This window comes from Canis lupus, chromosome 15, assembly GCF_011100685.1.
Source record: "Canis lupus familiaris isolate Mischka breed German Shepherd chromosome 15, alternate assembly UU_Cfam_GSD_1.0, whole genome shotgun sequence".
Lineage (NCBI taxonomy): Eukaryota > Metazoa > Chordata > Mammalia > Carnivora > Canidae > Canis > Canis lupus.
In genome coordinates this window covers 9,868,953-9,896,918 of record NC_049236.1, presented here as the reverse complement: position 1 = coordinate 9,896,918, position 27,966 = coordinate 9,868,953, and the positions used below count along the sequence as shown (strand labels likewise).

Below are 27,966 nucleotides of genomic sequence, written 5' to 3'. Positions count from 1 at the left end.
TCCAACATCTAGCACAATGATGTAAGTGTACTGTAAGCGTGTAATTTAGGTTCAAACCGTGGATATCAGTAAGCATATGTGTCTATCAAATTGCATTGTATTTAGAATTTAAACTAATAATCCAAAATGTTACACATTTGTAACACACAGCATATGCCTTGTATATTCCCAGTGCTATTGAGTTGTGGTTTATAAACTTTTTTTTTTTACTTTAATCTATAGAAAGAAGAAGATTTTACTTCCTAACCCAGTAAATATATGTATTTATTTGAACAGGTCTCTCTGTGTATATATACATACATAAACATATATATGTAATGCAGACACATTCATCCATATGTATAATTTACATGCACACATGCACATACAGCTGTGAAAGTTTCATGAATCCTTAAATAATCCTTATAATTTTATAATATAATCCTTATAATCTTTATGTATCTTTATTCCATGTAATGCGTGCTTATATTTCCTATTCTGTCTTATTGCATTCTATTTTATTTTTTGTATATAAAGTATGTCTTTATTTTTTCTAAATAAAAACAACCTATATAGGTATACGTAGGAATGCGCAGGCACACAGACAGGTACACCCTGTGCAGACAGAACAGGTCCCATGCTCCAAACACTGTTCTACTCCAGGAGCTGGAATTAGCAGATGTCTCTTTTTCTTTATTTCTTTATTTTTTTTTATGGAAGAAAATTAGATTATCTTTATTTCTTGTATCGGTTTTACAAATAATATTCTTTGATTCTACTCAAAAGTGTTGATATTAATGGAAAAAAACATGAGCAAAACAAGACTTTTCACTTTCTATTTTAAAAATGTACATAGTGTAGTACTCCATCATTAACAATAGTTAATTTAATTTTTTATACATTAAAAACTTGGAATGTGTATTAGGAAACAAATGTGCACGTATAAAATGGGTTTATGTTACATGGAGAAAATAATTTTATGTTTTATGGATCAGGCAGTTTTTCTCACTGAGTTGGGCACAATCACTAACTCTACAGGTCAGGGAGGTTTTTTCTGTGGGGGCCAGAGGCAGAGCTCTCCTCTAGTCCATTTGCTTCAGGGCTGCCCAATATCTCCTCTCTATTTTATTTTATTTTATTTTATTTTTTATTTTTATTTTTTTTTAATTTTTTATTTATTTATGATAGTCACACAGAGAGAGAGAGAGAGAGAGGCAGAGGGAGAAGCAGGCTCCATGCACTGGGAGCCCGACGTGGGATTCGATACCGGGTCTCCAGGATCACGCCCTGGGCCAAAGGCAGGCGCCAAACCGCTGCGCCACCCAGGGATCCCATCCTCTCTATTTTATAGTCATGTTCCTTCTGACTTTTTCTTGTCCCTGACTGAAACTACTGAAGCTCACAAAATGGATTCAACACCTGATTTCAGGCTGCATTTGAAGAGCAATAAGACTATGTCTACAAGATGATGACCAGTATGTCAAGTTGGGTTAGCTCAAGGAATCCCAAATAAAGAATACTTTGGTGATCAGGAGCACCAAAGACTCAAAAGTTCTGAACACTCCAGAACACTCCTGTCTTAACTTCATTTTTTAAAAATGCTTTTATCATGACCATTAAATCAATTTCAATATCCACTATACCTTTTCAGTCTACAATTTAAAACCTTAACACTAATAACCATCATATAGATGAAACACTGTATGGAAATACTTGCCTATCAAAGAGTACTATTTAAGACAATTTATTCCTTTAAGTTACTTTTGAGATAATAATATCTTGAACAAAACTAGGCTTTCCTGTGTCTGGCTCTCTCACGTACCTGTCACTTAGCCTGTCTTCTTCCTTGGTCTCTGCATAAACTTAGAGGATACAGAAAAAAAAAAAAAATCATACAACTAACACAAGCTCTTTGCAAACTGTGCAAGAGAAATGCAATAAACTATCAGAATGCCAGTAATACTTGGATAAAAACAGCAAATATTGTGTAAGTAAGATACATAGAATTAAAGCCAAAGGTTCTTTGCTTTTTCCTACCATAAATACAAAGAAGTAAAAATGAAAATTTAGCAAGTCAGAAATTTTTCCTCAGTTCTCCCTTTTAACAGAAAAGCTACAGTTTAGCTTTAAAGAGCAATTAAAGTCTCAGGATAATTTTATATTTGCATAATTGTATATTTATAAAGTACTGGATTTTCATTTTTTATAGGCCCATGGGAAACTGCTGCCCTCTGTGGGAAAGACACACAAGTCACTAAGTCAAATATAAGAAATTGGTATGTTTATTTTAATTTTTTTTATTTTTTATTTATTTTTCAAAAATACTCTACACCCAACGTAGGGAATGAACTTACAATTATGACCCGAAGATCAAGAGTCACAATGCCCTACCAAATGAGCCAGCCAGGTGCTCCCTGGTATGTTTGTTCTTAAGGTATGAAGATCAGTTTGCAAGGATATAATTCCTTCCATAAGTACCTAATATCATCTGGCACACTTGGTAGTATAGTTTGCTGAAATTATTTTCCTTGTTCAGAAACAGTGTCTTCTTTTCTCAGTGATAATTTTTTTTTCTCAGTGATAATTTGTAATATCCAGAGTCCTTTCTACTTTTCTCATTTATGTTCCTTCCTTTGAAATAACTTCTCTTTCAAAAAACTCAAAGAAAAGAAAATGAAAAAACAAGCCAGAGACTGGGAGAAATTACTTGCAAATCAAATATTCTGGTAAAGAACTTATATCCAGAATTTTTAACTAGTAATAATTGTGCCTCAGGTAAACCTCATTGGCTATGACACTGCCACTGCGCAAAGCTATCCAGAATTTTTTAAACTCTTATTTATTTATTTATTTATTTATTTATTTATTTATTTATTCATTCATGAGAGACAGAGAGAGAGAGAGAGAGAGGCAGAGACACAGGCAGAGGGAGAAGCAGGCTCCATGCAGGGAGCCCGACATGGTACTCGACCCCAGGTCTCCAAGATCAAGCCCTAAGCCAAAGGCAGGTGCCAAACCACTGAGCCACCCAGGAATCCCCTAAACTCTTGTAATTTAATAATAATTAGACAATCTAATTTTTACTTAAAGATTTTTTTTATTTATTCATGAAAGACAGAGAGAGAGAGAGGCAGAGGCATAGCAGAGGGAGAAGTAGGCTCCCTGTGGGAAACCCAATGTGGGACTCGATCCCGAACCCTGGGATCATGCCTTGAGTCAAAGGATATAAAGGATATCCAAAAGGATATACAAATGGCTAATAAGCACATGAAAAGATACTCAACATCACTAGTCATTAAAAAAATATAAATTAGAGGGATGCTCGGGTGGCTCAGTGGTTGAGCGTCTGCCTTCGACTCAGGGCCTGATACCAGGTTAATTGGATCGAGTCCCACATCGGGTTCCCCACAGGGAGCCTGCTTCTCCCCCTGCCTATGTCTCTGCCATTCTTTGTGTCTCTCACGAATAAATAAATAAAATCTTAAAAAAAAAAGAAAAATATAAATTAGAAACTATGAGATACCACTTCATACCTACTAGGATGACTAAAATCAGTTAAGTAGACAGTAAAAGTCTCAGTAAGGGGATCCCTGGGTGGCGCAGCGGTTTAGCGCCTGCCTTTGGCCCAGGGTGCGATCCTGGAGACCCGGGATCGAATCCCACGTCGGGCTCCCGGTGCATGGAGCCTGCTTCTCCCTCTGCCTGTGTCTCTGCCTCTCTCTCTCTCTCTCTCTCTCTCTCTCTCTCTCCGTGACTATCATAAATAAATAAAAATTAAAAAAAAAAAAAAGTCTCAGTAAGACTGGAGAAACTGGAACCCTCATATATTATTACTGGGAATGTGAATGGTAGTGACTTTGGAAAACTTTGGCAATTTAAAGTTAAAAAAAATTTAAACATAATTTCACAATATAACCAACTATTCCATACCTAAGAGAAATGAAAACATATCCACACAAATAATTGTTTGCAAATGTTCATAGCAGCATTATTCGTAACAGCCAACAAGTAGAAAGAATCAAATGCCCATTAATCAGTGAATGGATAAACAAAATACTTTATACAATGAAATAATAATGTTGAAACATGCTACAACACAAATGAGCCTCAAAAACACTATGCTTGTGAAGGAAACCACATGAAAAAAGATAATGTATATAATGTTTGATTTCATCTACTTGAAATGCTCAGAAAAGGCAAACCTTTAGAATCAGAAAGCAGTAGTACTTACCTAGGGGTAGAAGCAGGGACTCACTACAAATGGGTGCAAGGGATCTTTTTAGGAGTGATAGAAATGTTCTAAAATTGGATTGTGATGTTTGAACAATTCTAAATTTATTGAAAATCACTGAACTGTATTATTAAAAACCTGTAGGGCAGCCCCGGTGGCGCAGCGGTTTAGCGCCGCCTGCAGCCCAGGGTGTGATCCTGGAGACCTGGGATCCAGTCCCACATCAGCTCCTTGCATGGAGCCTGCTTCTCCCTCTGCCTGTGTCTCTGCCTCTCTCTCTCTCTCTGTGTGTGTCTCTCATGAATAAATAAAATCTTAAAAAATAATAAAATAAAATAAAACCTGTAAATTTTATGGTATGTAAATTATACCTCAAAAAAAAAAAAACTCAAAGAAGAAAATAATTTTAAAGAATATTCATTCAGCTGATAGCATTCCCACTAGAATAGCCTTCTTTCAGGTTACCTGTTCATTGAGTATAAATAAGACCTAGACCTGGGCAGCCCGGGTGGCTCAGCGATTTAGCACTGCCTTCAGCCCAGGCCCTGATCCTGGAGACCCGATCGAGTCCCACGTGGGGCTTCCTGCGTGGAACCTGCTTCTGCCTCTGTCTGTGTCTCTGCCTCGTTCTCTCTCTCTTTCTCTCTCTCATGAATAAATAAATAAAAATCTTTAAAAAAATATATAAAAAAGACCTAGACTAAAAAGCTCAGTATGATGGGGGAGACAGACACATAAACAAATATGCAGGGAAAAATGTTACTATTTCTGTAAAAGGAGAGACCAATAGAGGCAGGGTTCAGAAAATGCTATAAAGAAATAAGCTATGTCTTGCAAGATAAGTGAGTAGGTATTTACCTGTCAGACAAGAGAGGGGAAGGAGGCCTATCAATGGATAGGACTTCATTATACATAATAATTAACTGAGGACACTGGACTACATGTTAGAAAATCTGGATTCTAGGTTCTGGCTCTTTTTTTTTTTTAGATTTTTTTTTTATTATTATTTATTCATAGAGACAGAGAAAGAGAGGCAGAGACACAGGCAGAGGGAGAAGCAGGCATCATACAGAGAGCCTGATGTGGGACTTGATCCAGGGTCTCCAGGATCACGCCCTGGCCTGCAGGCGGCGCTGGGGCTGCCCGGTTCCGGCTCTTTTAAAGGCAATGTAACCACAGGCAAGTTACTTAATCTTTCTTGGCTTCAGTTTGTTCAAATTCAAAATGAAAAGAATGAGCTATATGATCTCTCTTCTCATAACTAACCATCTTACTATCATTCTATAAAATATTATTCTTCATTTAGGGAAGCCTAGAAATAACAAAGCAGGAGATCTATACTCTGGACCCACACAACACGACATGTTTATCTATATAAAAAAACAATTTCCTAATTAAAATAATAAAGGTCTCGGGATCCCTGGGTGGCGCAGCGGTTTGGCGCCTGCCTTTGGCCCAGGGCGCGCTCCTGGAGACCCGGGATCGAATCCCACGTCGGGCTCCCGGTGCATGGAGCCTGCTTCTCCCTCTGCCTGTGTCTCTGCGCCTCTCTCTCTCTCTCTGTGACTATCATAAATAAATAAAAATTTAAAAAAAAAAAAAAAAAAAAAAAAAAAAATAAAGGTCTCCAAATAAACAAAACTGGTTTTAAGATTAGAATCACAAAAGGGAAGGTGCGAGGTTATTATTTATAAAAATAAGCAACATTTGGAGCATTTATGTACCAAACACTATGCTAAACTGTCTCACAGTGTTTAATCCTTTACATTTCATTTAATCCTTACAGCAGACCTAAAAAGTAGAGGGATTGTTAATTCTTCAATTTTAAAGATGAGGCATTTGATACTAAGATGATTCAGGCAGTAAGTGGAAGAGCTAGCACTTAAGCCTAAACCATACATCTACAAAACCTGCACCCTTAGCCATGACTCTTATGATAATAATGAGATATACAAGATGTATGACAATTTTAACTTAGAACAGGCAACAAGAAACTTACTTGTATAAAATGAATGAAAAATGAATAACAGATGAGGCAGAAGGAAAAGGAACACAAGTTGAGAAAGTATTATTTGCTAAAAGGACATGGTGAGGCAGGCCCCATTTGAGCATATTTCTCATTGCCACAAAGACTTACTGAACTTATTTCCTGTTGTGAATCTTGCAGGTGCTGCTGAAGAGGCCCCAGCTGAGCCTTGCCTGACTCCACACTCTCCTCCAATTCTGCTGTTTCTTGCTGTAGGCGACTCAGCTCTTCCCTAGCTTTGGCCAGCTCTTCCTCATAAGTAGAGATCTGTGATTCTTGACTAGTTAATTCAGCTTTCAGGGATGAGATCTGTAACATGGGAGTGAATGAAAAGAAAGTGGGATTAAAAAAAAAGAGTTGTCATTAAAATGTTCCATAATGCAAACACATTTATTTATTCAGTTTACTCTTTTGGTGTTTTTTGAAGTATATACTTTTGATAGAAAAGGGCAATTAGGAAATGAATAGAGGGGACTTGAAGGCATAGGTACCACACTTTCAGCTAAAATTTGAAAAAGTACTGCACTAAGTGCCCTCTTTCCCCTAAAGAGGGCCTGCAATTTCCAGATGAACAGTGCTCCAACTCCTTCATGTGCCACAAGTATTGACTAGATTGCCACCTAACAACCACAGCAGCAATACAACAAGCAAAGAATGTTTCCATCTTATGCTAGGAAAAGCAACTAAGGTACAGATACAGGCTGCATGGAATGGCCAGACTTTACCAGCTGGGCCTCCTCAGCACATTTCTTTCTAACTTCCTTCAGTTGCTCCTCCAGCTGGGACTTCTGTTCATCCAGTCCATCAAGGAGTTCCTGTACTTGCTGTTTCTGGGCCTGTAGTTTTTGCAGATTAGTATTCTCCCTTTGAACTTCATCTTGCAGATCCTGAAATAGAAGAAAATCAACATATTTATTATTTTTGGAGAGAGGGGATGTTTAAGGATGTTTAAAAGCCTATATTAAGGGAAAATAAAGTCTTGTCTTTCTAAATATATTGGTGTTGGTAGATTGGAGGAATCCTAGCTAGCTTTAAATACTGTCTTTACTTCAGGATTTCTTCCCTAGACTCCAAATTTTAAAATCCAATTTGCTTACTCAAATCTGTCCTTGGATGTCTAATGAGCTTCTCAAACATGTCAAAAACAGAACTCCTGGCATCCCCCCCCCCCCCACCAAATCTGCTTTATCCTCAATCTTCCCTCTCTCAGTTTCCCTGGCCAAAAAATCCGGCATCTTCTTTGACCGACTCTTCTCTTTCTTTCACATCTCATCTTCAATCCGTCAGCAAATCTTATTGCTTCTTCCTTCAAAATACATTCAAAATCTGACCACTTTTCCCCAACCTTGGGGTCCAAGTCACTGTTCTCTCTCTCCTGGATTGCTGCCTTCTAACTGGTTTCCCTGCTCCTACAGAGGCTACCTACATTTTATTTTCAGCACAGCAGCCACTGTTAAAAACATGTGTCAGATGAGTCACTCAAAACTCTGCACTGACTCCCCATCTCCCTTACTGTAAAAACTGAAGTCCACAGAGGGGCCCTGCACCTCCCAACTTCACTTCCTACTGTGCTCTCCCTTGCTCAGCCACTCTGGCCTCACTGCTGCTCCTCAAACATGCCAGACAGGCTCCTTTCTCAGGATCTTCCTTCTTCCTAGAAAGTTCTTCCCCAAGGTAACCATACAGCTTAATGTCTCATTTCTTTCAAGTCTTTGCTCAGCTATAGAACCTTCTCAGTGAGGCCTTCCTCATCAGCACCAGCATCACCAGTACCATTACCACCACTTCCCTCCCCTAAGTCTCCTTCATATATAGCAGTAATTTTATTCATTGTCTAGAACAGCTTGAGATAAACCTACCATATGACTGACCCATTTAATGTATACAATTCATTGGCTTTTAGTATCTTTATAGAGTTATGCAATCATCACAATTTTTTTAGATTTTCAATCACCCCAAAAAGAAACCCCTACCCACTAATAAGTCACTATTTCCCTCCCAATCACCCCAGCCCGAGGCAACTATCAATCTACTTTCTATCTCAATAAGCTCTGTCTGTTTTGTATAGTTAATATAAGTGAAATCATATAACATCTGTTTTTTTTTGTAATTGGCTTGTGACTTAACATGTTTTCAAGGCTCATCTGTACTGGTATAAAATAATTATTTTAAACAGCTTCATTGAGATTTGATTTATATACCATAAAATTTGCCCACTGTAAGTATACAACTAAGTTTTAGTAAATATACAATTTGCCAACCATCATAACTCAGTTTCACAACACTTCCATCTTCTTTATTTTATTTTAAAGATTTATTTTTATTTATTTACGATAGACATAGAGAGAGAGAGGCAGAGACATAGGGAGAGGGAGAAGCAGGCTCCATGCCGGGAGCCCGACATGGGACTCGATCCCGGGACTCCAGGATTGCGCCCTGGGCCAAAGGCAGGCACGAAACAGCTGAGCCACCCAGGGATCCCCAACATTTCCATCTTCTAAAAGTTCCCTCAAACTCCTTTGCAGTCAATTCTCATTCCCATTTCAAGCCCCAGACAACTGATGATCTGTCACTATAGTTTTTGCCTTTTGTAGAAATTTCATATAAATGGAATCATATAATATGTAATCTATTGCATCTGGCTTCTTACACCCAGTATAGTACTTTTGACATTTGCCTGAGTTGTTGCATATATAGGTATTTATTCCTTTTTCTTGCTGAATATTATTTCATTGTATGGATATACATTTGATGAACTTTTAGATTGCTCCCAGTTTTTGGCTATTATGAATAATAGAGTATACAATTTATTTATTTTGTTCATAGTCTATGTCCTTTGACTACCATGTAAGCTCCATGAGTCTGGAGATATTTGTGAATTTTGTTCACTGCTATATTCCCAGTTCCCAGTATACATAGAAGTACTCCATAAATATTTAATGAATGATGAATTATATCATTAAGATGTCAATTCATTCCTAATTAATTTATATATTCCAATGAAAACCCTAACAAGGTTTTGCAAAGAGCCTGACAAGGTGGTTCTAAAACACATTTGAAATAAAAAAGAAAAAGAAACAGCATAATAAAATGTAAAAGGACTTAACCTACTAGGTATTATGAATTATTGGAAAACTAAAATAATTAAGACAGTTTGGTGTTGATCTAAGGATAGACAAACACATCAAAAGAACAGAAAAGAAAATTTAGACATAGATCTGGCATACATAGAAATAATGATGTGAAAACATGACATTAAAATTGACTGGAAGGAAAAAAAGACTAAATGTTCAGTAAGTACACTGGACATATCCAAAAGGTAAAAAATAAAATGAAGTCTCTAAATCACACCAAATGGAAAAATAAATTCCAGGTATACTAAATGTGAAAGGCCAAGACCTTAAAATATATGGAAGATAAAAAATTTTTAAATGTATGGAAGAAAATATAGATCTCAGCATAGAAAAGAATTTCCTAAAGATAAATCATTTTGAAAATGCTATGTGTTTATTTATTTATGTGTCATACTTTATGCTTAATGATAAAGCCTACAGAAACTAAAAAATTACAATGGAAAATCTCTGTACCCTCTGCTTAATTTTGCTATAAACCTAAAACTGCTCTTTAAAAAAATCTATTTAAAAAATATATAAAGGACACCTTGGGAGATAGATGAAAGCAGCCACTGCCATTATCATTACCACCACGAAACAGAGCAGCCATGATGGCCTAATTTATAGGTCCTCTAACATTTGGGGTTCTTCACATGGCCACAGAAAATCATTTGAGTGACTATTTTCCCAATTCTTTGCAGAATGGTACAATACTAGAACCATTGTAGATACACAGGAGAGAGATTAATTCACTGTATATAAAGGTTTCCAAAGGGAATTAGGACTTAATTCTCTCTAGGAACCACAAATTAGGAAGAAGGGATTGATAACTCTAAGGTACGTCTCAGCAGAAGGTGGGCAGATATCTCAAAAAGGGTGAAAGAAAACTCTGAACACAAATTTCTAAAATAATGATATCTTTTTAGTAACATACCATTCAAAGATCTCATCAATCATTCATCAGAATAAGAGTCTAAGAACAAAACAAAAACTTGGAAGGTCTCTGAATTACTGCATGATTTATACAAAACAAGGACTTCTACAATAGCCCTTACAATGTGCTAGGTATTGTTCCACACTCTTTACACACATTAACTCATTTATAATTCTATATGACAAATCTATGAAGTAGGTACTATTGTTATTCACATTTTACAGATAAGAAAATTGAAGACACAGATGGGCAAGTACTTGTCCAAAGTTACAGTTAGCAGGTGATGGATTCAAACTAGGTTCTGATTCCAGTCTGAGTCCTTAATCACTAAGCTATGCACAGTGTCTATAGACTAAATGTCTCACAAATATGCTATTTTTTTCAAATATATGTAGATGCTTCTGTGATTAAATAAGACACTGAATAATGCCTTTAATAACTTTCACTTACATTTTCTCAACCATCTGATTAATTTAAAAGTGCAATTACTACCATGCTGCTTTCTTTATAAATTCCTTTAAAAGGGCCCACACAACGGATGATCGTGAAAGACTCTTCTTGCGTGGACATTCCATGTGATTATAGATTCATAAAGGTAAGCTCCACTAGTACTTTATCATTAATTTGCCAGCATGCCTAATTTTTTTTAATCCCTAAATTTTCAACCTTGCCTATACTATTAACTGATCCATACTCAAAGATCTAGTTTTAGATATGCACCTGGGATTGGCTCTTAATAAATACATATCAGTTTTCATTGTCCCATTTCTTGATTAACACTTTGTTTTTTCTGTCTTTGTTTCTTCCGATCCTAAATGTCCAACTTTCTTTAAAAACCAAAACCAAAACAACTCATTGTAAAGGAGGGTTCTTTAGTTATTCTGCAAAAATATATAATGGCTCCTTCTTATCTGTAGGATAAAGTAAAACTGCCTACAAGATACATCAGAACCTTCAATTCTGGGCCCCATGTTATCCTTCCTCTTCTATTACCCTCTTTTCCTTATATTCACTTGTGCCCCTGCCTCAATAAACCATCTTTCTCCAAGAGACAATATATACTTCAATGTCCTTGTGCCTTTCCAAAGCCATTTCCTCTGCCTTAGATGTCCTTCCACACCATTGTTACCTGGAAACACTATTCATTCTTCAAAGCCCAGCCAAATTTAATCTCTTCTGACTTACCTTGAGCTTCTTTTACCTGTGCTCTTATAGCAGTTCATACCAACCTCTATTATCACACTTACTACACTGGATTATAGTTACCTCTAAACAATAAACTGCTGAAGGACAGAGCCAATGTCTCATCTTTCTTTGAGGTTCCACAATCTAGTACAATGCCCAACACATTCCAGAGGATTAATTAAACAATGATGTGTAACTATCACAAAGTTTCTATACCTGTGAAAAACAACTGGAATATGTTCCTGAGGTTGACAGAAAGAAAGGATTTTATGTTCTTTTACCATTTTGTGAAAAGCTTCACTCTGCACTTGAACTATAAATATTAATAGTAGCCTCAAACTAATCTATGATAAGTGAATGCTTTTTGTTAAATTATTATTATTATTATTTTTTTTTTTTTGCTTTTTGTTAAATTAAAATAATACCTAAATTTCCACACTGGTTCAATATTTTTATAGTCTATAGACCAAGACTGAGCTGACATTTAAAATTTCCATTATATGGAAATAATCTTTACTGCTTTAGGACATTACTGTGGCATATACCTTTCTTGTGTTTTTAAGCTTATATATTTGTGTTTTTTACATAATAATATTATCACTATTCTTACTCTTCAGGGAAGTGAGTAACAGCTTCACTGTAACACAGTAACTGGGAAAACTACAGTGGTTTGAAATTTTCTTATAGGTAAACTGTAAAATATTTTTTTAAATGTCACCTACCGCTCAAGTAATTTTGTTGGTTTGGGAATATAATCCATCATAAATACCTTACTTTGGTTATAAAGTTATTATATAGTTTATGTATTTTGATATGCTGTGGAAATATTTTTTCTTTCCCTTTAATTAAAATGTTCAGAGATGGGGGGGATCCCTGAGTGGCGCAGCGGTTTAGCGCCTGCCTTTGGCCCAGGGCACGATCCTGGAGACCCTGGATCGAATCCCACGTCGGGCTCCCGGTGCATGGAGCCTGTTTCTCCCTCTGCCTGTGTCTCTGCCTTTCTCTCTCTCACTGTGTGCCTATCATAAATAAATAAAAATTTAAAAAAAATAAAAAAATAAAAAAAATAAAATGTTCAGAGATGGGAAAAGGAAAAAATATCTGTTACCTATTCTCATCCTCATATACTCTAGTCTGATTTCCCACTATCTCCCAAACTTCCCCCCACCAAAAAAATCTTGGACTTCATCTCTAGTCTTGACAAACAGACGTAATTTGGATGTCTCTACTTTTACTGTAAATCTAATTAAAAATAAATTTACCTTAAAAAGGTCACATGACATATGAAAATGTCCAGGGACACCTAGGTGGTCAGTCAGTTAAGCAGGTGACTCTTGATTTGGGTTCAGGTTGTGATCTCAGGGTCATGAGATTGAGCCTCGCGTTGGGCTCTGCACTCAATGTGGAGGCTGCTTGAGACAGAACTCCCTCTCACTCTGCCTATCCCCTCTCCCTTCTCTAAATAAATAAAATCTTAAAAAAAGAAAATGTCTAGGACATAATGCTAATTTTTTAAAGCTGAATATGAAACATGTATAGTCACAGATTAATATAAAGCCATTTATGTACACTAAAAAATATATAGCAAAATGTTAACGATGGCTTTCTCTAGAATGTTAAATCATAGGGTTTTTCTTTTATACTTTTCTATATTTTACAAGATTACTATGGACCTAAATTACTTTTATAATCTCAAAATGTCAAGTTTGCAGTTTTTTAAGTATCACATACCTCTGGAGGTTTCATACCAATATAAAAATATTCAGATGTGATGGAATTTTTATGTAAGAACTACCAATAGTAGGAATAATGGTGGTTTCCTTTAATAACTGAACCATTTTTCAAAACTAGTATTTTTAGTGAGCCACTTTAAGTACACCCTTAGAAGATAAGTTTGGGCAAAAGGAAAGAGAATAAACAAGCCAATATAATATTTACTCATTCTTGACCTTTCTTTTCCACAGAGCAAACAAATTCACTCAAATTTACCAGCCTCACTTGTTAACTGCAGTAAAACTCCACATAGTAACACAAAAGTATAGGCCTCAAGGGAAAGATTACTGAGAAAATACCTCACATTAATGATATATTCTAAGCTGGTTAGATGTCCATATTAAAACTAATTATAATTAATGTTTCTTCACATCTATTTCTTTTTTTTGTAAGATTTTATTAATGTATATAATTGAGACAGAGCAAAGGGAGAGGGACAAGCAGGCTCCATGCCCAATGCAGAGCCCAACAGAAGGCTTGATCTCACGACCCTGAGATCACGACCTGAGCCAAAATCAAGAGTCAGATGCTTAACAGACTGAGCCACTCAGGGACCCCATCTTCATGTCTATTTCTTTTTTTTTTAAAGATTTTATTTACTTACTCATGAGAGACACTGAAAGAGAGGTAGAGACATAGGCAGAGTTGGAGAAACAGGCTCCCCATTGGGAGCCTGATGCAGGACTTGATCCCAGGACACCCGGATCACAACCTGAGCCAAAGGCAGATGCTCAACCACTGAGCTCACCCAGGTGTCCCTTCATGTTTATATCTAAATATGATAAAAGATCATCTCTTTAAAAATCCCAACACTAATCCATACATAAAAGGGTCTACTTTTTGAGTAAGCAAACTTAAAGTTATTAAATTGCACATAATAGAAATGAACCGATGCAAAATTCAAGAATCAAATTTCGCCACAAAATTATCTGTAAGGCTACCACCACTGCAGTGCAATTTCCCCATCAACATAGATATTCAGATATACTTGGTTATTTTATTTTTGGTATAGATTTGCTTATCCTGAGACTAACTGAAGTCAACAGATGCACATCTCCCTCTGCCCACCTCCCCAAACCCCCTGCCCTGCCCTTGACCAGGGCAATAAGCAGTCTCTCCTAGCAAACAGTATCTTCCACTAAACTAGGATAATTGTCTCAACCTTAAAGTAGTGTTTGGGAAAATCCTCTTCTGATTCAGTGCAAAACTGCAGCACTATCAAATGCCATCCCATCAAGTGACTAAAGGACATTTGCAGAAGCCTTCCTAGTTATGCTCTACTTTCCATGGTCATGCTCTATTTGCCTATCTGTGCCATCAACAGAACAAAGAAGGATAGCAGCAATTAGAGACTGACAAGAGTGGAGTGAACAAAACTACAGTAACATAGTGCCAAGGTCTATTTTAGAAAAATACCAAAGCAACCACATCCAAGGTTCCTCATCAGGGAATGAAGGGATCCTTGAGCTAGTATCTTGGCTTTATTTAAAAAGAACTTTCAAGGAAAATGTCCTATTTTCTAGAAATCACACAAGTTAATGAAAATGATAAACTCATCCCCATCCTTCCACACTTCATAAAGTGCTACAGATATAGTGAAAATAGAATTTAAAAAACACATAAAAATTCTTAGCTATATTAAGAGTAAAAATTTATTTTAGCAATCCAAGTCAGTTGTACAACTGAAGAAATAATGTAAGTATTAAATCTAAGAACTAACAACATGAATACATTTGCATCTGTTTCATATAAAATAGAGAAAAAATTAACAAAAAACCCCACTAACTTATGAACAAATACTTACTTAAAAGCCCCAAAGCATATATACAGACATGTACTTATACTAGTGTATCTATACCTTAAGAATTATGAAGAAGAAGAACATGGGGAATTTTAAGTATTTTGGTAATCTTATAAAAATACTATTTAATTGATTTTTAAAATTCTGCAGACTAATCCCAAACTAGAAATAATCAGGTACATTCATTATGTTGGCCTAAATCTCAAAATGGAAGTTACAAGAGTATCTTAATATAAAAAAAAGTATCAACTGTAGAGCAAGATGTTTAGGTCAAAGAACAGAAAGGAAGTCTATTAAACTAGGTGGGTGTTAGAAAACCTCGCCAACAGCTTGCCTTTATTTCCCAATCATATGCTTCCCAGCATGTTCTAAGAGCATTATCGCTACGAAAAGAATGTTGAGCTCATGTATCTAATTTTACTTCTACCCAAAATAAGTCCTCTCTCTTCATCTAAGGAAAAAAAAAAAAAAAAAAAAAACAACCTAAGTGATTAAAATGAAAAAAACAAAAAGGACAATTACTATGAATTACTGAACCTTTACTGATGAAGTATAAATAAGTGGAAGCTTCTTTTGCATCAGAGTAGCATGAACAAGTAAGAACTTTATGGAAAATTTTGACTCTATGATACCTATCATGCTCCCAATCCTTTCTGTGTAGGGTTTCTGGGTATGTCTTGTTCTATTTTTAATGTCATGCATAAAACTAAAGTTTATTCATTTCTGTTATCAACAGCTTCCTTAAATTTATCTCCAACTAATAATATATTATGAAAAATAGTGAAAGAAATGTTCTAAGGTACAGTTTCTTAGCTTAAGGAGTTTACAATAGATGCTGGAAGATACTGGAATCATGCACACTACACCAGCACAAGAAGGTCCAGCACATACTGGACATACCATCCAAGTAAATACACTCCTCTGGGAATTCCAACAAAGGAAAGACTGATAAGAGTCAGAGAAGGCAAAGTTTTATTCAGAGAAATGGTGGGAATTGAGCTGGGCTTTAAGGCTTGGGCAGAATTCACATAGGCAGGGAGGTAGGGAGCATTCTGGATCACAAGGCCAAAAGATATAAGGGGTAGGAATAAGAGACTGTATATGGCACACAGCTCAGAGGCAAACAATAAAAAAACAAGTAGTACAAGAGGAGGATTTGGATCTTATCTTTGTTTCTCCCTCCAATATACCCATGAGATATGACATCCTCCCATCACTAACTGCGGCAGTGGGCAGCAGTAAAGATTTTCACATCTGAGAGTTATGATACTAAAATTGGTTTAGGAAGAAAGGCATAAAGAGGATGAGCAAGAAGAGCCTTATGATCTGATTTCAAAATTTCAAATGTTAGGTAATAAGGGTGGCGATAATAACAAAGGAAACACTGAGAGAAATAGGAAAGTCCAAAATTGAAGCCAATTTTTTTCAACAAAATGAGACTCATTTTAGACACATTGACTTTGAAATGACAAACACCAAAATGTAGTCTAACTGGAGATGTGAGACTAGAGAGCAGTGCACTTGATAAATATTTGGGAGTCACCAGCATATGGGTAACAGGGGTATGGCAAAGGAAGGAAACAAGGTGGAGGCATGTATCAGTCAATCCAGGGGAAAGGTAACAAAAGCAAAGGATCAGACAGGCAGAAGAATATATGAAAGAACACAATTCAAGAAAGCAGTGACCAGGACGCCTGGGTGGCTCAGTGGTTGAGCGTCTGCCTTTGGCTCAGGGCATGATCCCCAGGTCCTGGGATTGAGTCCCACATCAGACTCCTGCACAGAGCCTGCTTCTCCCTCTGCCTATGTCTCTGCCTCTCTCTGTGTGTCTTTCATGAATAAACAAAATCTTAAAAAGAAAAAAAAAAAGCAGGAACTAATGTAGGAAAGACCAATGGATCTGGCCTGAACAAAATTATTGGTTCTGGGAAGAAAAATTAAAGTGAAGTGGTATGGGTAAACAGCACACTAAAGACAATTACTTGAAAGGATATGATGAGGAAAAAATGGCCACATAAAGCAAAAAAGCAAAAAAAAAAAAAAAACAAGCTGGTAGCTAACATGGTAGCAATAACCGAAAACAAAACAAAACAAAACAAACACAAAAAAGGTATTTTCAAATTGGTGAGTCCTGTGTGCAGACAGCCCTCAGTGAAGACAGAAGTCAGAGAAGGAAGAGCTTGACAATGAAGGGAGGATAGGTAATAAAGAGATGACGGTAGGTATAGAATTCTACTACTAATCAGAACATTTACTGAACTTTAACCTGGTACTCTGTGAGGCACTGAAACTGCATTATCTCATTTTATTCCTACAGCAACTCTAAGTATTTGGTATTTTTATTATCCCATGTTACAGAATAGAAAACTAATGTGTAGAGTGGTTGCTTACTTAGCATTACAAACCTAGGAAGAGTCAGAACCAGAAACTGAATTCTGTTTTTTTTTTTTTAAGATTTTATTTATTCCTTTATTTATGAGAGAGAGAAAGAGAGAGAGAGAGAGAGAGAGAGAGGCAGAGACACAACCAGAGGGAGAAGCAGGCTCCTTGTAGGGAGCCCGACATAGGACTCAATCCCGGGTCTCCAGGATCATGCCCTAGGCCAAACGCAGTGCTAAACCGCTGAACCACCTGGGCTGCCCCAGAAACTGAATTCAAGTTTGTCTGATACCAAGCTGTTTCTACAAATTTCTATGCAACACTGAAGAAAGCACACAGGAGAATAAATTCCTAATTTGTTAACTACTCAGAAGAAAAACTTTCTTAAAAATTGTACATAGGCAGTTTAAGGTAGTAAGAATGTGGGGTCTGCCTTCTCCACTTAACTACCAAAAGCCCAAACCATATACCTTTGAGACAGAATGGCCTTTTATAGCTTTTTCTCCTTGGATCAGTTGGGGCCTAATTTCTCCACAGAAGCTGAACTAGCAGGGACGCCCTGGTGGCTCAGCGGTTGAGCGTCTGCCTTTGGCTCAGGGCGTGATCCCAGGATCCGGGATCAAGTCCCACATGGGGCTCCTTGCAGGAAGCCTGCTTCTCCATCTGCCTGTGTCTCTGCCTCTCTCCCTGTGTCTCTCATGAATAAGTAAGTAAAATCTTAAAAAAAAAAAAAAAAGTTGAACTAGCAGTGTACCTCATACACGTTAACATTTCAAGGAAAAAAAAAAACCTGAAGTTAATTGCTGGTTTGGTTTTCAAGGAAAAAAAAATCTTGAACTATAAACTTTCAAGATGCTAGTTCATAGGAATATAAATAGGAAACAAAAATTTAGAAATTAATTATGTAGATTTTTAAATTAATCTGTATTAGGAAGACTACAGAGACACAAAACAAAAAAGAACGTCTTTTAGCACTTTGGTTACCTCTAAAATTTGGGTTCTGTGCTCCAGAACAAATAATGAATTTACTAATACAAAGCTTTTATTCAATGTTCTTTTGCCAAGGAACTTATGTTCAAACATTACAACTTGGTCTGTACTAAGTATGCTCCAAGATGCCTTTTATTTATAGTACCTGATGCAGAAAAATTAAATAGACTCCCTCTGCTAATTATATATTTTGAATTTAGCAAAGCTTAGGATTTAAGCTGGATTTAAGGATATACCTTACCATCACCACCAAGTGAAAAAGGACAGAAAAATCATGAAGGAATTTTGACTGATAACAAAACTTCTAAAATTATAAGAAATCAAATATTCAAGGACAGCCCATTTAGCCTGAAAGGAACAATATAAATTTCAGGGTTGTTCCAAACCAGCCTTTTAAATTCACATTCTTAAAAAAATAAATAAATAAATAAATAAATAAATAAATTCACATTCTTAAAAGATACAGAATGGAAAAACCAACAGGTAGATGTACACAAATAACAAAATACTGTCCATCGTAAAAACCTTCATACTTCAAAACACTATCTGGCTAAATTTAGAAGCTGTCCAGTATTCTATTAGTAACTGTATCTATCACTTCAGATTGAAGAAACTTCTATAGATTATTTTATCTTCCATTCTAATGCTATTTTCAGCAATCACTGCTTAAAGTCTGAGTCTCTTTTGCATTTCCTAAGAAGCTCAAAAACCGCAGAAAAATAATGTAATTGAAGTAACTACCCCCCATCTCACTATCACAAAGGGGAATATATTTATTAGCAATGATTTCTTGACTTTTCCATCACCATTAGGAAAATTCCAATATATATAATAAATGTAGTGATCTAATAAAAAAAAACCAACTTGTAACAAGAAGTCTCTTTGGCTTCTTTCTCAATTTCCTAGTAAATCATTCTACCCAGGCACAGTCCACCTCATAGACAATCTCTAGTGTATGTCCTACATTAAAAAAAAACAATGGATCTACCAATTTAGACCTTTCATTCATTTAAAAGTATCAGCACAAGCAGGGAAATCCAGCATACAAGTAATATGTTTTAAAAGGCCCATTTATGAGCTTTTATTGGCAACTGATAGCAGTGTTTCTATATCCAATCTCCTGTATATGCTGGTATAACATTCAGGAAACAGTGCCCCAATAACATGGTCACATGCATTGTATACTGCTCTAAATGCAACACTGCCCAATTTTCTATATTTTTGTTTGAAATGCCCATTTTTGTATCATTTCTCAATCAGAAACTGAGGCTTTATTACCTTTTCTATTTGTAAAATGAAGGTACTTATTAATGCAGCACCTAATGAAAATGAATTAAATCTCTTTAATGCTAAAGTTTAAGATATCCTGGCTACTAAGCAACTTACAAAATGCTATTTTAAATAGTTTCATATCATTTCCTATCCTATCAATATTAGGAGAAACAGCTGTTTAAAAATACTAGGTATCCTAGCTAACAAAATTTCACATTCATAAAAAGCAATTTGTTTTTGATGAAGATGGTGGTGGTGATGATGATCTCATTCATTTAATTTTATTTTTGTAATAATATTTACGTATTAGTCATTCAAACTTACCTTTAATGATATAATATGTAGGTAAATATTATCTTAAAAATACTTTCAAAACTAGAAATTTATGCTAAAAAATACTGCTTTCTCATTGCAGTATAATCTTTGCAGGCCAAAATTCAGAGAAAAACTATCATTTTGGAAAAAGCAAATATTTATATGACATAAATAACAGGTATTCCCTTGACCTACTCATCAATACCACAACCATCAAATAGTAAAAAACCTCATACATTTAAAATGAATCCTTCTAAATCAGAAACAGAATACTGAATTTTACAGTTCATTTACCTGAACCTCGCTTGTCCTCTGTTTAATAGTATCTTCTTTCTCCTTAAGGTCCTGTTCCACATTATTCTTTTCCCTAGAAGACCAGCAAACAATGCAAGAATATTTGAGAACATCAGCTACAGCTGGTATGGTTATCCATCCTCCTAATCCTGAATCGCTTTTTAAATACATAGTGAAACATTCAATTTTTAAGTGAAGGGCAGATTTTTCCACCCTCTTTTAATTATTTATGGAATAGAAATCAATATAAGCTCTGTTTGTAAAAAAAAAAAAAAAAATTGCTTTCTCACTAAAATGTGGTGAAAAGAGAATAGATTAAAAAAGGAAGAGGAGAAAAATAATCAATGAAACACTCAGGTTTCACTGATGTCACTGTTGCTATGGAAATGATGTCCAATGAAAACTGCTGGTGAAAAAAAGGAGGGGTTGCATCAGCTCTGTAAGTTTAACCCTTAAGTACCACTGTCAAATCAGATGAAAATGGCTAATAGAAATAGTCAACAATATTAAGGAAAAGGACATTTACTGAAGTGTTAATTTCCCCTTAAGTCACTGGTGTGTACCAATTTTAGAATGAAACAACATAGAGGAAATGGGTAAGACTGTCAATATAACAGTCCATTTGCTCTATCAAATACTGCTCTGCTCAAAAAAGCTATTTTAGGACCACTTATCAATTCCAGTTGATTAAATACATAAAACAATGTATATAACTAAATTAAAAAAAGGAATCACATTAGCATTTATCTCTTTCTATACTCTTCAGATCAAACATACTGGGATCCACTTGTATTCTGAGATACCATTATCTAAATTCTTATATGCTTCCATCAGAGCTAGATTCCTAATGAATGAGACCTAAACAACCTTAGACTCAGAATTATGATACAAAGCTATTTCTTTTGATGTAATAAATTTAACTGCTCATACACACACACTGACTTGCTCCCTTCATTTTTTCCTTTCTTTTCTACAAAATGAGAGAAAAATCCATAGAATTCTACAGCAATACATTTTTGGGTGAGGGTAAAGGTAAAAGTGGGCAACATGAAAAAGGGAGGATGGCATCCAAGTAGTCTTCCAGACTAGCACTGCAGAGTTTCTCCTTAGAGCTTCAAGACTATTATTTCAGTTTCGTTCCAGATAACACCCAAACATAAGCTCAGGCTCCATTAAGCTGTAGTATAAAGGAAAGTGGGGAAATTATACCAGAGGAGATACTGAGGGGACAACTTAATGCTACATTTATATTTCTCCCCTATTTGAGGTGATATTTTAAATGCAGACAAAAATCAACTGTTTTGTTGGATATTCAGGCACAGTGTTAAGATTTGTCAGAGAGGAAAAAAAGCACAAGAATAAAAGCTATTTGTATACTGTTAAAACACTTGAGATGGCCAAGGAGCTCACTACCCATTTGTCAGGTGGGTCGCACCATGGGTCATGATGTCATGGAGATCTTAAACAGTCCCTTACCATGTGAATCATTGTTGCAGCCCATTCCCCCCCAATACCTCAATCCACTTATTATGCAAAGGTCATTCCCCATTCCAACCTTTATAAAATGAGGTAAAATCAAAAAATAGAAATCACAGGAAGAAAAATCTAAATATACCACACAAATTCTGCAAGCTCAATCCTCTTTTCCTTTCTTCCTTATGTGAGCAGAAGAGTGTTTTCATTCCTGGTGCAGCATGTCAGAACTAGCCCCCTCCCCCAATCCCAAACTCTCAGAGGTATTCCACACAGGGTCAGTATCAATTCTGCCCCTTGTTTCTGACAGTAGCTAATAACAAAAATAGAAAACAACACATAGTATCACAGATCAGCACTGAACGCACTAAGGGGCATGTTTGTATTCAGTTCTTTCTGCTTGTCTGTTAACTGCTGTTACTGACAGTGCCTGCTCAAAGATCAAGTGTGCAGGCAGGAAAACAGGGCTGAAAGAAAGCAGTGAGCTGACAATGCAGCCAAGACAGAATAAGAGAGGGGGAAAAAAAAAAAAGGAAGTTCACTTGGTGAAAAAGGAAAACAGATTACAAAGGACTGTCAACTCTAGCCAGCAAATAGGGTCTATGTTTGTGTAAAATGGAGGAAGCACAGAAGGTACAGATTCCTCTTCATCATTTTGGGTGTGGGAGTGAGGGTAGCAGTAGTGATATCTCCAAACATATCCTAAAGACCATTTCCAAGTAAAAAGAAAATGAAATCCTCAGGCATTAATTCTCATAGTACTGAGATCAATTAAATTTCACTTTCTATCCACTTTTATCTAGTAAAATTCTGGCCTCATAATAATTCCTTTATAATCAAAACCAAGTAGTATAAGATATATTACTAAAGAGAAATGTAAAAAAAATCATCAGTTATATTACCTTCTATTAAAACCATCACAATTGAAAACCTGTCCCTGTCCTATAAATTAGACTAAAAAATCAAATTATTTTCTCATTAACTTAGATTATAATTTTAGGGATGCCAAGTTGTTATGTTGTGATATTCCGCATTCTTTTTTTTTTTTTTTTCTTTTTAAATTTAAATACAATTAGCCAGGGGCACCTGGGTGGCTCAGTTGGCTGGCTAAGTGTCTGCCTTTGGCTCAGGTCATGATCCCAGGGTCCTGAGATGGAGCCTGCATTGGGCTCCCTGCTGGGCAGGGAGTCTGCTTCTGCCTCTCCTCTCCACTTGTGCTGTCACCATCTCTGCCTCTCTCTCTCTCTCTCAAATAAATAAATAAAATCTTAAAAAAAAATACAATAAGCCAATATGTAACACATCATTAGTTTCAGATGTAGAGTCCAGAGACACTTAACCTCTATAGCTAGTCTTCTCATTTCGGGCAAGTAAGAATAATTAAATACATTTACACGCACTAATGCTTAGGTGCAAGAAAATGGGACTTGGGTCATAGAGCTTACATTCTCCTTTCTTTCAAATAACAAATTTTTCTACAGATTACGGTTGAATAACTATTACAAAGCATTCTGTTTAACATTAATTCAAAAACTTAATTCCTCGTGTGACAAGATTCTGTGTCACAATAAAAAATATTTATATGCAGTTTCTTAAGGAGCCCATCAATATATATGGATATGACATATTTAAGATAAATTTCAAAAATAAGTGTGTAAGTAAGCATTTTGCCCAAAGCACTACTCATTTTGGATGACAGAAAAAACTACTGCCTTCAGCTTAGTAACTTCCAAAAGGGAAAAGTAATGATCTTACACCTTCTATCTTAGACTATCTCTGCAACCCTATTCACTCCCAAGATGCTAGCACATCCTAAAGAATCTACAAATACCAAAGCCATAAAGAAAGGCCAGGGATAGAGCTCCTTGGTTTCCAAAAGCTGCTGGTTTTTGGTGGAACCTAGTATGTGAACCAGCAAGAAAAGCAAACCCCAACCTACGCTTTCAGAAACCTAACGTAGATAACTGCATAAACTTACTATAACTAGTCAAAGCTATTCACAAGGACAGTCAGCCCCAGGGACTCTGAGTCCACACAGTTTGCCTTCATTTCCCCAGGCTGTTCATGGCAAAAGGGGAGTGAGCCATCTGTCTTAATTTTGATACAATACCAACATTGTCAGAGAAACAGGATTAAGTCACCTTCAAAGCCCTTCCCAGAAACAGAGTTTTAAGGTTTTTTTCTGAATATAAATATTCTATTTTCCAACCAGAGAGCAATAAAAAGAGAAACTAGTGAGAAACTAAAAACCCATCTTAAGATTTGCGAGGTAAAATGTACAAGATGTCATGTAATTAGGAAAAAAGCAGGCTTTGAGCCTATGCTGTGCTTGCTTTTTACTGATAAAATTAACATTACTGGGATCCCTGGGTGGCGCAGCGGTTTAGTGCCTGCCTTTGGCCCAGGGCGCGATCCTGGAGACCCGGGATCGAATCCCACGTCGGGCTCCCGGTGCATGGAGCCTGCTTCTCCCTCTGCCTGTGTCTCTGCCTCTCTCTCTCTCTCTCTGTGACTATCATAAATAAATAAAAAATTAAAAAAAAATTAACATTACTTAGAATTTTAAATAAAACTGATGGAGTAATTTTTAAAATTTGTTAAAGGGAATTATGGGTTGCATTAAAATTTAGAAAACATTGGCCCAATGTATAGAATATATAATGTAATTACCAAAATTCCTGCACCAAAATCTTGCCTAATATTCAAATAACTACTCTCTACCTTTAAAAACTCATTATATGGTCTTCAAAGCATAAGATTTGGTGTAAAACAGCCCAGAATTCAAATACTGGCTCCATCACAGGGCATCTTACTTAAATCACTGTAGTAGCAACTATTTGTTCTGCTGACCCTCCCTTCTCCTAGGACGCAGAAATCCTTCTTTTAGGAGACTGCTCCTTTCTTTCTCCCTTACCTATTACCTTTTTGCCTGAATAGTTCAAGTAGAAGATGCCATCTTTTCACAGATTCAACCTCTCTGAGCAATGATTGGCCAGAGACTGGCTCCTGACCAAAGCTTAACCAGTCACATTATACCAACTCACCATCAATTAATTCAAGAACAGACCCATGACCAAAGCCAAGGCAGTCAGGATCTTTATCTAGGATGCCTTTATTCAGAACTAATAGAAACTATTACTACCACTATCATATCTACTACAACTATCATTACAACAACTAGTACTACCTACTACTATTAATAATTATAATTATGGAAACTAGCATTTATTAAACTTACTACATAATAAGTGCTTACTACATAATTGGTGCTATACATTCTTAGGAAGAATTGTTCCTGTGAAATAGTGAAGATGGGCAAATGCGAGTCCTGGTGCTGAGGACATTTGCTGTCTTTGCCTAATAAATAGTAAAATTTTCACATAAAAAGCTGAAGTGAAAGGCAGGCAAATAGAGAATCCTGGTAAGCCTTATGCTCTGGCTCCTTTCACCCTTTGTGATGGTTAACTATGCATTAACTTGGCTAGGCCATGGTACTCACAGATTTGGTTAAACACTAGTAAGGATGTTGCTGTGGAGATATTTTTTTAAAAGATTTATTTATTGGGATGCCTGGGTGGCTCAGCAGTTGAGCATCTGTCTTTGGCTCAGGGCATGATCCCGGGTTTCCAGAATTGAGTCCCATATCAGGGTTCCCACATGGAGCCTGCTTCTCCCTCTGCCTGTGTCTCTGCCTCTCTCTCTCTGTCTTTCATGAATAAATAAAATCTTTAATAAATAAATGAATAAATAAATAAGAGACTTATTTATTTACAACTGGGGGAGGGGCAGAGGGAGAGAATCTTCAAGCAGACTCCCCACTGAGCGCGGAGCCTGACAGGGGGCTTGATCCACCAACCTCTGAGATCATGACCTGAACCAAAACGAAGAGCTCAACCAACTGAGCCACCCCAGCTCCCTACTGCAGAGGTATTTTTTAGATGAAATTATATTTAAATCAGTAGACTTTGAGTAAATTACCCAACATAGTATGAATGGGCTTCACCAAGTCAGTTTAAGGCCTTAAGAGAAAAAAACGGAGGTTCCCCCAAGGAAGAGAGAATTCTACCTCCAAACTATTGTTGGACTTTAACCTCAACATCAACTCTTCCTGGAGACTTCAACCTACTGGCCTTTCCTATACAGTTCAGACTTGCCAGTTCCCACAACTCTGTGAGTTAATTCCTTAAAATAAACTGAATATAGTATAGTATCTACATATCATATATGTGGGGTTTGCAGAGAGGAGTGACAAAGAAAATACACAACAAAACTCAATAATATATCCCTATGCAACTTTAATACCTACCTTGTGATTCAACAAATACTGAATCTTACTATGTACTTGTCACTGTGCTACACTTTAGGGCTACAGAAAACAATGGGACAAGTACCTGCCATTAAGAAACTCAGAATTCAGTGTATATGAAGGGTTTGGCAGTAAACCATAAGAAGATAATCACAATGCAGTATACTGGGTGCTAGAACGTTAAGCACAAGATGCTGTGGGAATACAGAAAATGGGCACCTGATTCTCCCTGGAAAGGGTCAGAAAAGACTTGCTTGGTATTAGTGAAGGAAGGATCATTAACTGCAAAATAAGCTGTGCAGATGGTAACTGGTATGTTTATCAACAGAAATTATCCCAGCCTAGGCATGCTTTGTGAAGGAGGTCAGACTTCAGCTAAGCCTTGAAGTAAACAATGAATATTGGTTAGAAAAATGGCATTTCAAAAGGAGGGAGAGCTTATGCAAGAAAGCATAAGCTTTCTTTGACAAAAGATGTCAGCAAAATGGCAGACTTCTAGGTAGTCTAAGAAGAAACTTCACAAATTTGATAAAATGTATCAATCTACAATCCAAGAAGCTCAACAAATTCCAGCAGGAAAACCCACACTGAGATACATTATAATGAAACTGTTAAAAGACAGAATCTTAAAAGCAGTAGTAAAGACATACAAGATTTCTCAGCAGAAACCTTGAAGGACAGAAGGCAGATGGGCACTGAGGCGGGCATTTGATGGGATGAGCACTGGGTGTTATTCTGTATGTTGGCAAATTGAACACCAATAAAAAATAAATTTATTATAATAAATAAATAAATAAATAAATAAATAAACAAACAAACAAACAAACAAATAAATAAAAGAAGCCATCCCCCAAAAGCCTAAATATTCTCTAATTCAATGTATCCAATGTACAGAAACAGGAAAAAACTGATCTATAATATTAGAAGTTGTGCTTTGGGGGAGGTTATAATTGGAAGGGGGCAAGAAGAATCTTGTTTCTTGATTAGGTTCTGATTACATGGCATGCTTGGTTTGTGAAGATTTCTCAAACTATGCACTCATGATTTTTTAACTTTTCTATGTTGTATTTCAGTAAAATTGTCTTCTCCCCCCCCCCCCCAAAAAAAGAAGGCAATGGGATAATATATATATAGTGCTGAAAACAAAACAAAACAAAAAAAACTAAAGTGCTAAAAACACGAGCTGACAAAACTATCCTTCCAAAATGAGAAGTTAATAAAGACATACCGCCTTTTAATACAAAGGGAGTCCCTAAAGGTTTCTGAGCTGTGCTTTTTTGAACTCTGAACGGGATCATTTAGCAACACACTTCTTTTCTAACTTCTGCTCTGTAGAAGAAGAGAGGAAGTAGAGGCTCTTATTGCTCAGAAAGCTGATAACAATTGCTAGAAAGGCAATGTAACATCTGTCCTGACTTGGAATTCAAACCAGTCTGAAAGTTAGACAGCCTTTCACTCTAAGAATCAGTGATTTGATCAAAATTTGAGCTACAGTTTGAGAGTAAAGACATTGATTTGTACCTTTAAGTAATTTAATTTCTCTAGAAGTTGCCTTCTATAATAGAATCTTATTATTTCAATCTTTCAACAGTTATCGAATATCTACTAAATGCCAAACAAGATTGAAGTTGGGCTCCTACCTATAGTTTGCTGAGGAAACACAGCCATTAATCATAAAACAGACAAACGTTGTAACAGTTCAAGTACATATGGTACCGTGGGAATTACTAAAGTTTTTAATTCTGAGAGGCTGACTGTTGTAATGAGTTTTAGTTTTTAAAAATAAGTCCAGGAATATATTTATGGTCATAAATTACTGAAAGGAAACCCTAGCTGGAGTCAGGAAAAACACCAACTTTGGGGCGTTGCTCACATGACCACTGCCCCGTCAGCAG

General features: G+C 36.3%; 1 protein-coding gene and 1 pseudogene across 4 annotated transcripts in view; both read right to left on the bottom strand.

Moving 5' to 3' along the window:
- Positions 1-27,966, bottom strand: part of EPS15 (epidermal growth factor receptor pathway substrate 15) — a 143,019-nt gene that overhangs the window by 41,094 nt on the left and 73,959 nt on the right. For all 4 annotated transcript variants that reach the window (XM_038558055.1, XM_038558052.1, XM_038558054.1 and 1 more), the window contains exons 13-15: positions 20,293-20,365; positions 6,962-7,123; positions 6,348-6,545 (exon numbers count right to left, since the gene is read on the bottom strand). In XM_038558055.1, coding sequence (XP_038413983.1) covers positions 6,348-6,545; positions 6,962-7,123; positions 20,293-20,365 — 433 coding nt within the window. The remainder of the gene's footprint in view (positions 1-6,347; positions 6,546-6,961; positions 7,124-20,292; positions 20,366-27,966) is intronic.
- LOC119869451 lies at positions 2,679-2,794 on the bottom strand (annotated as a pseudogene).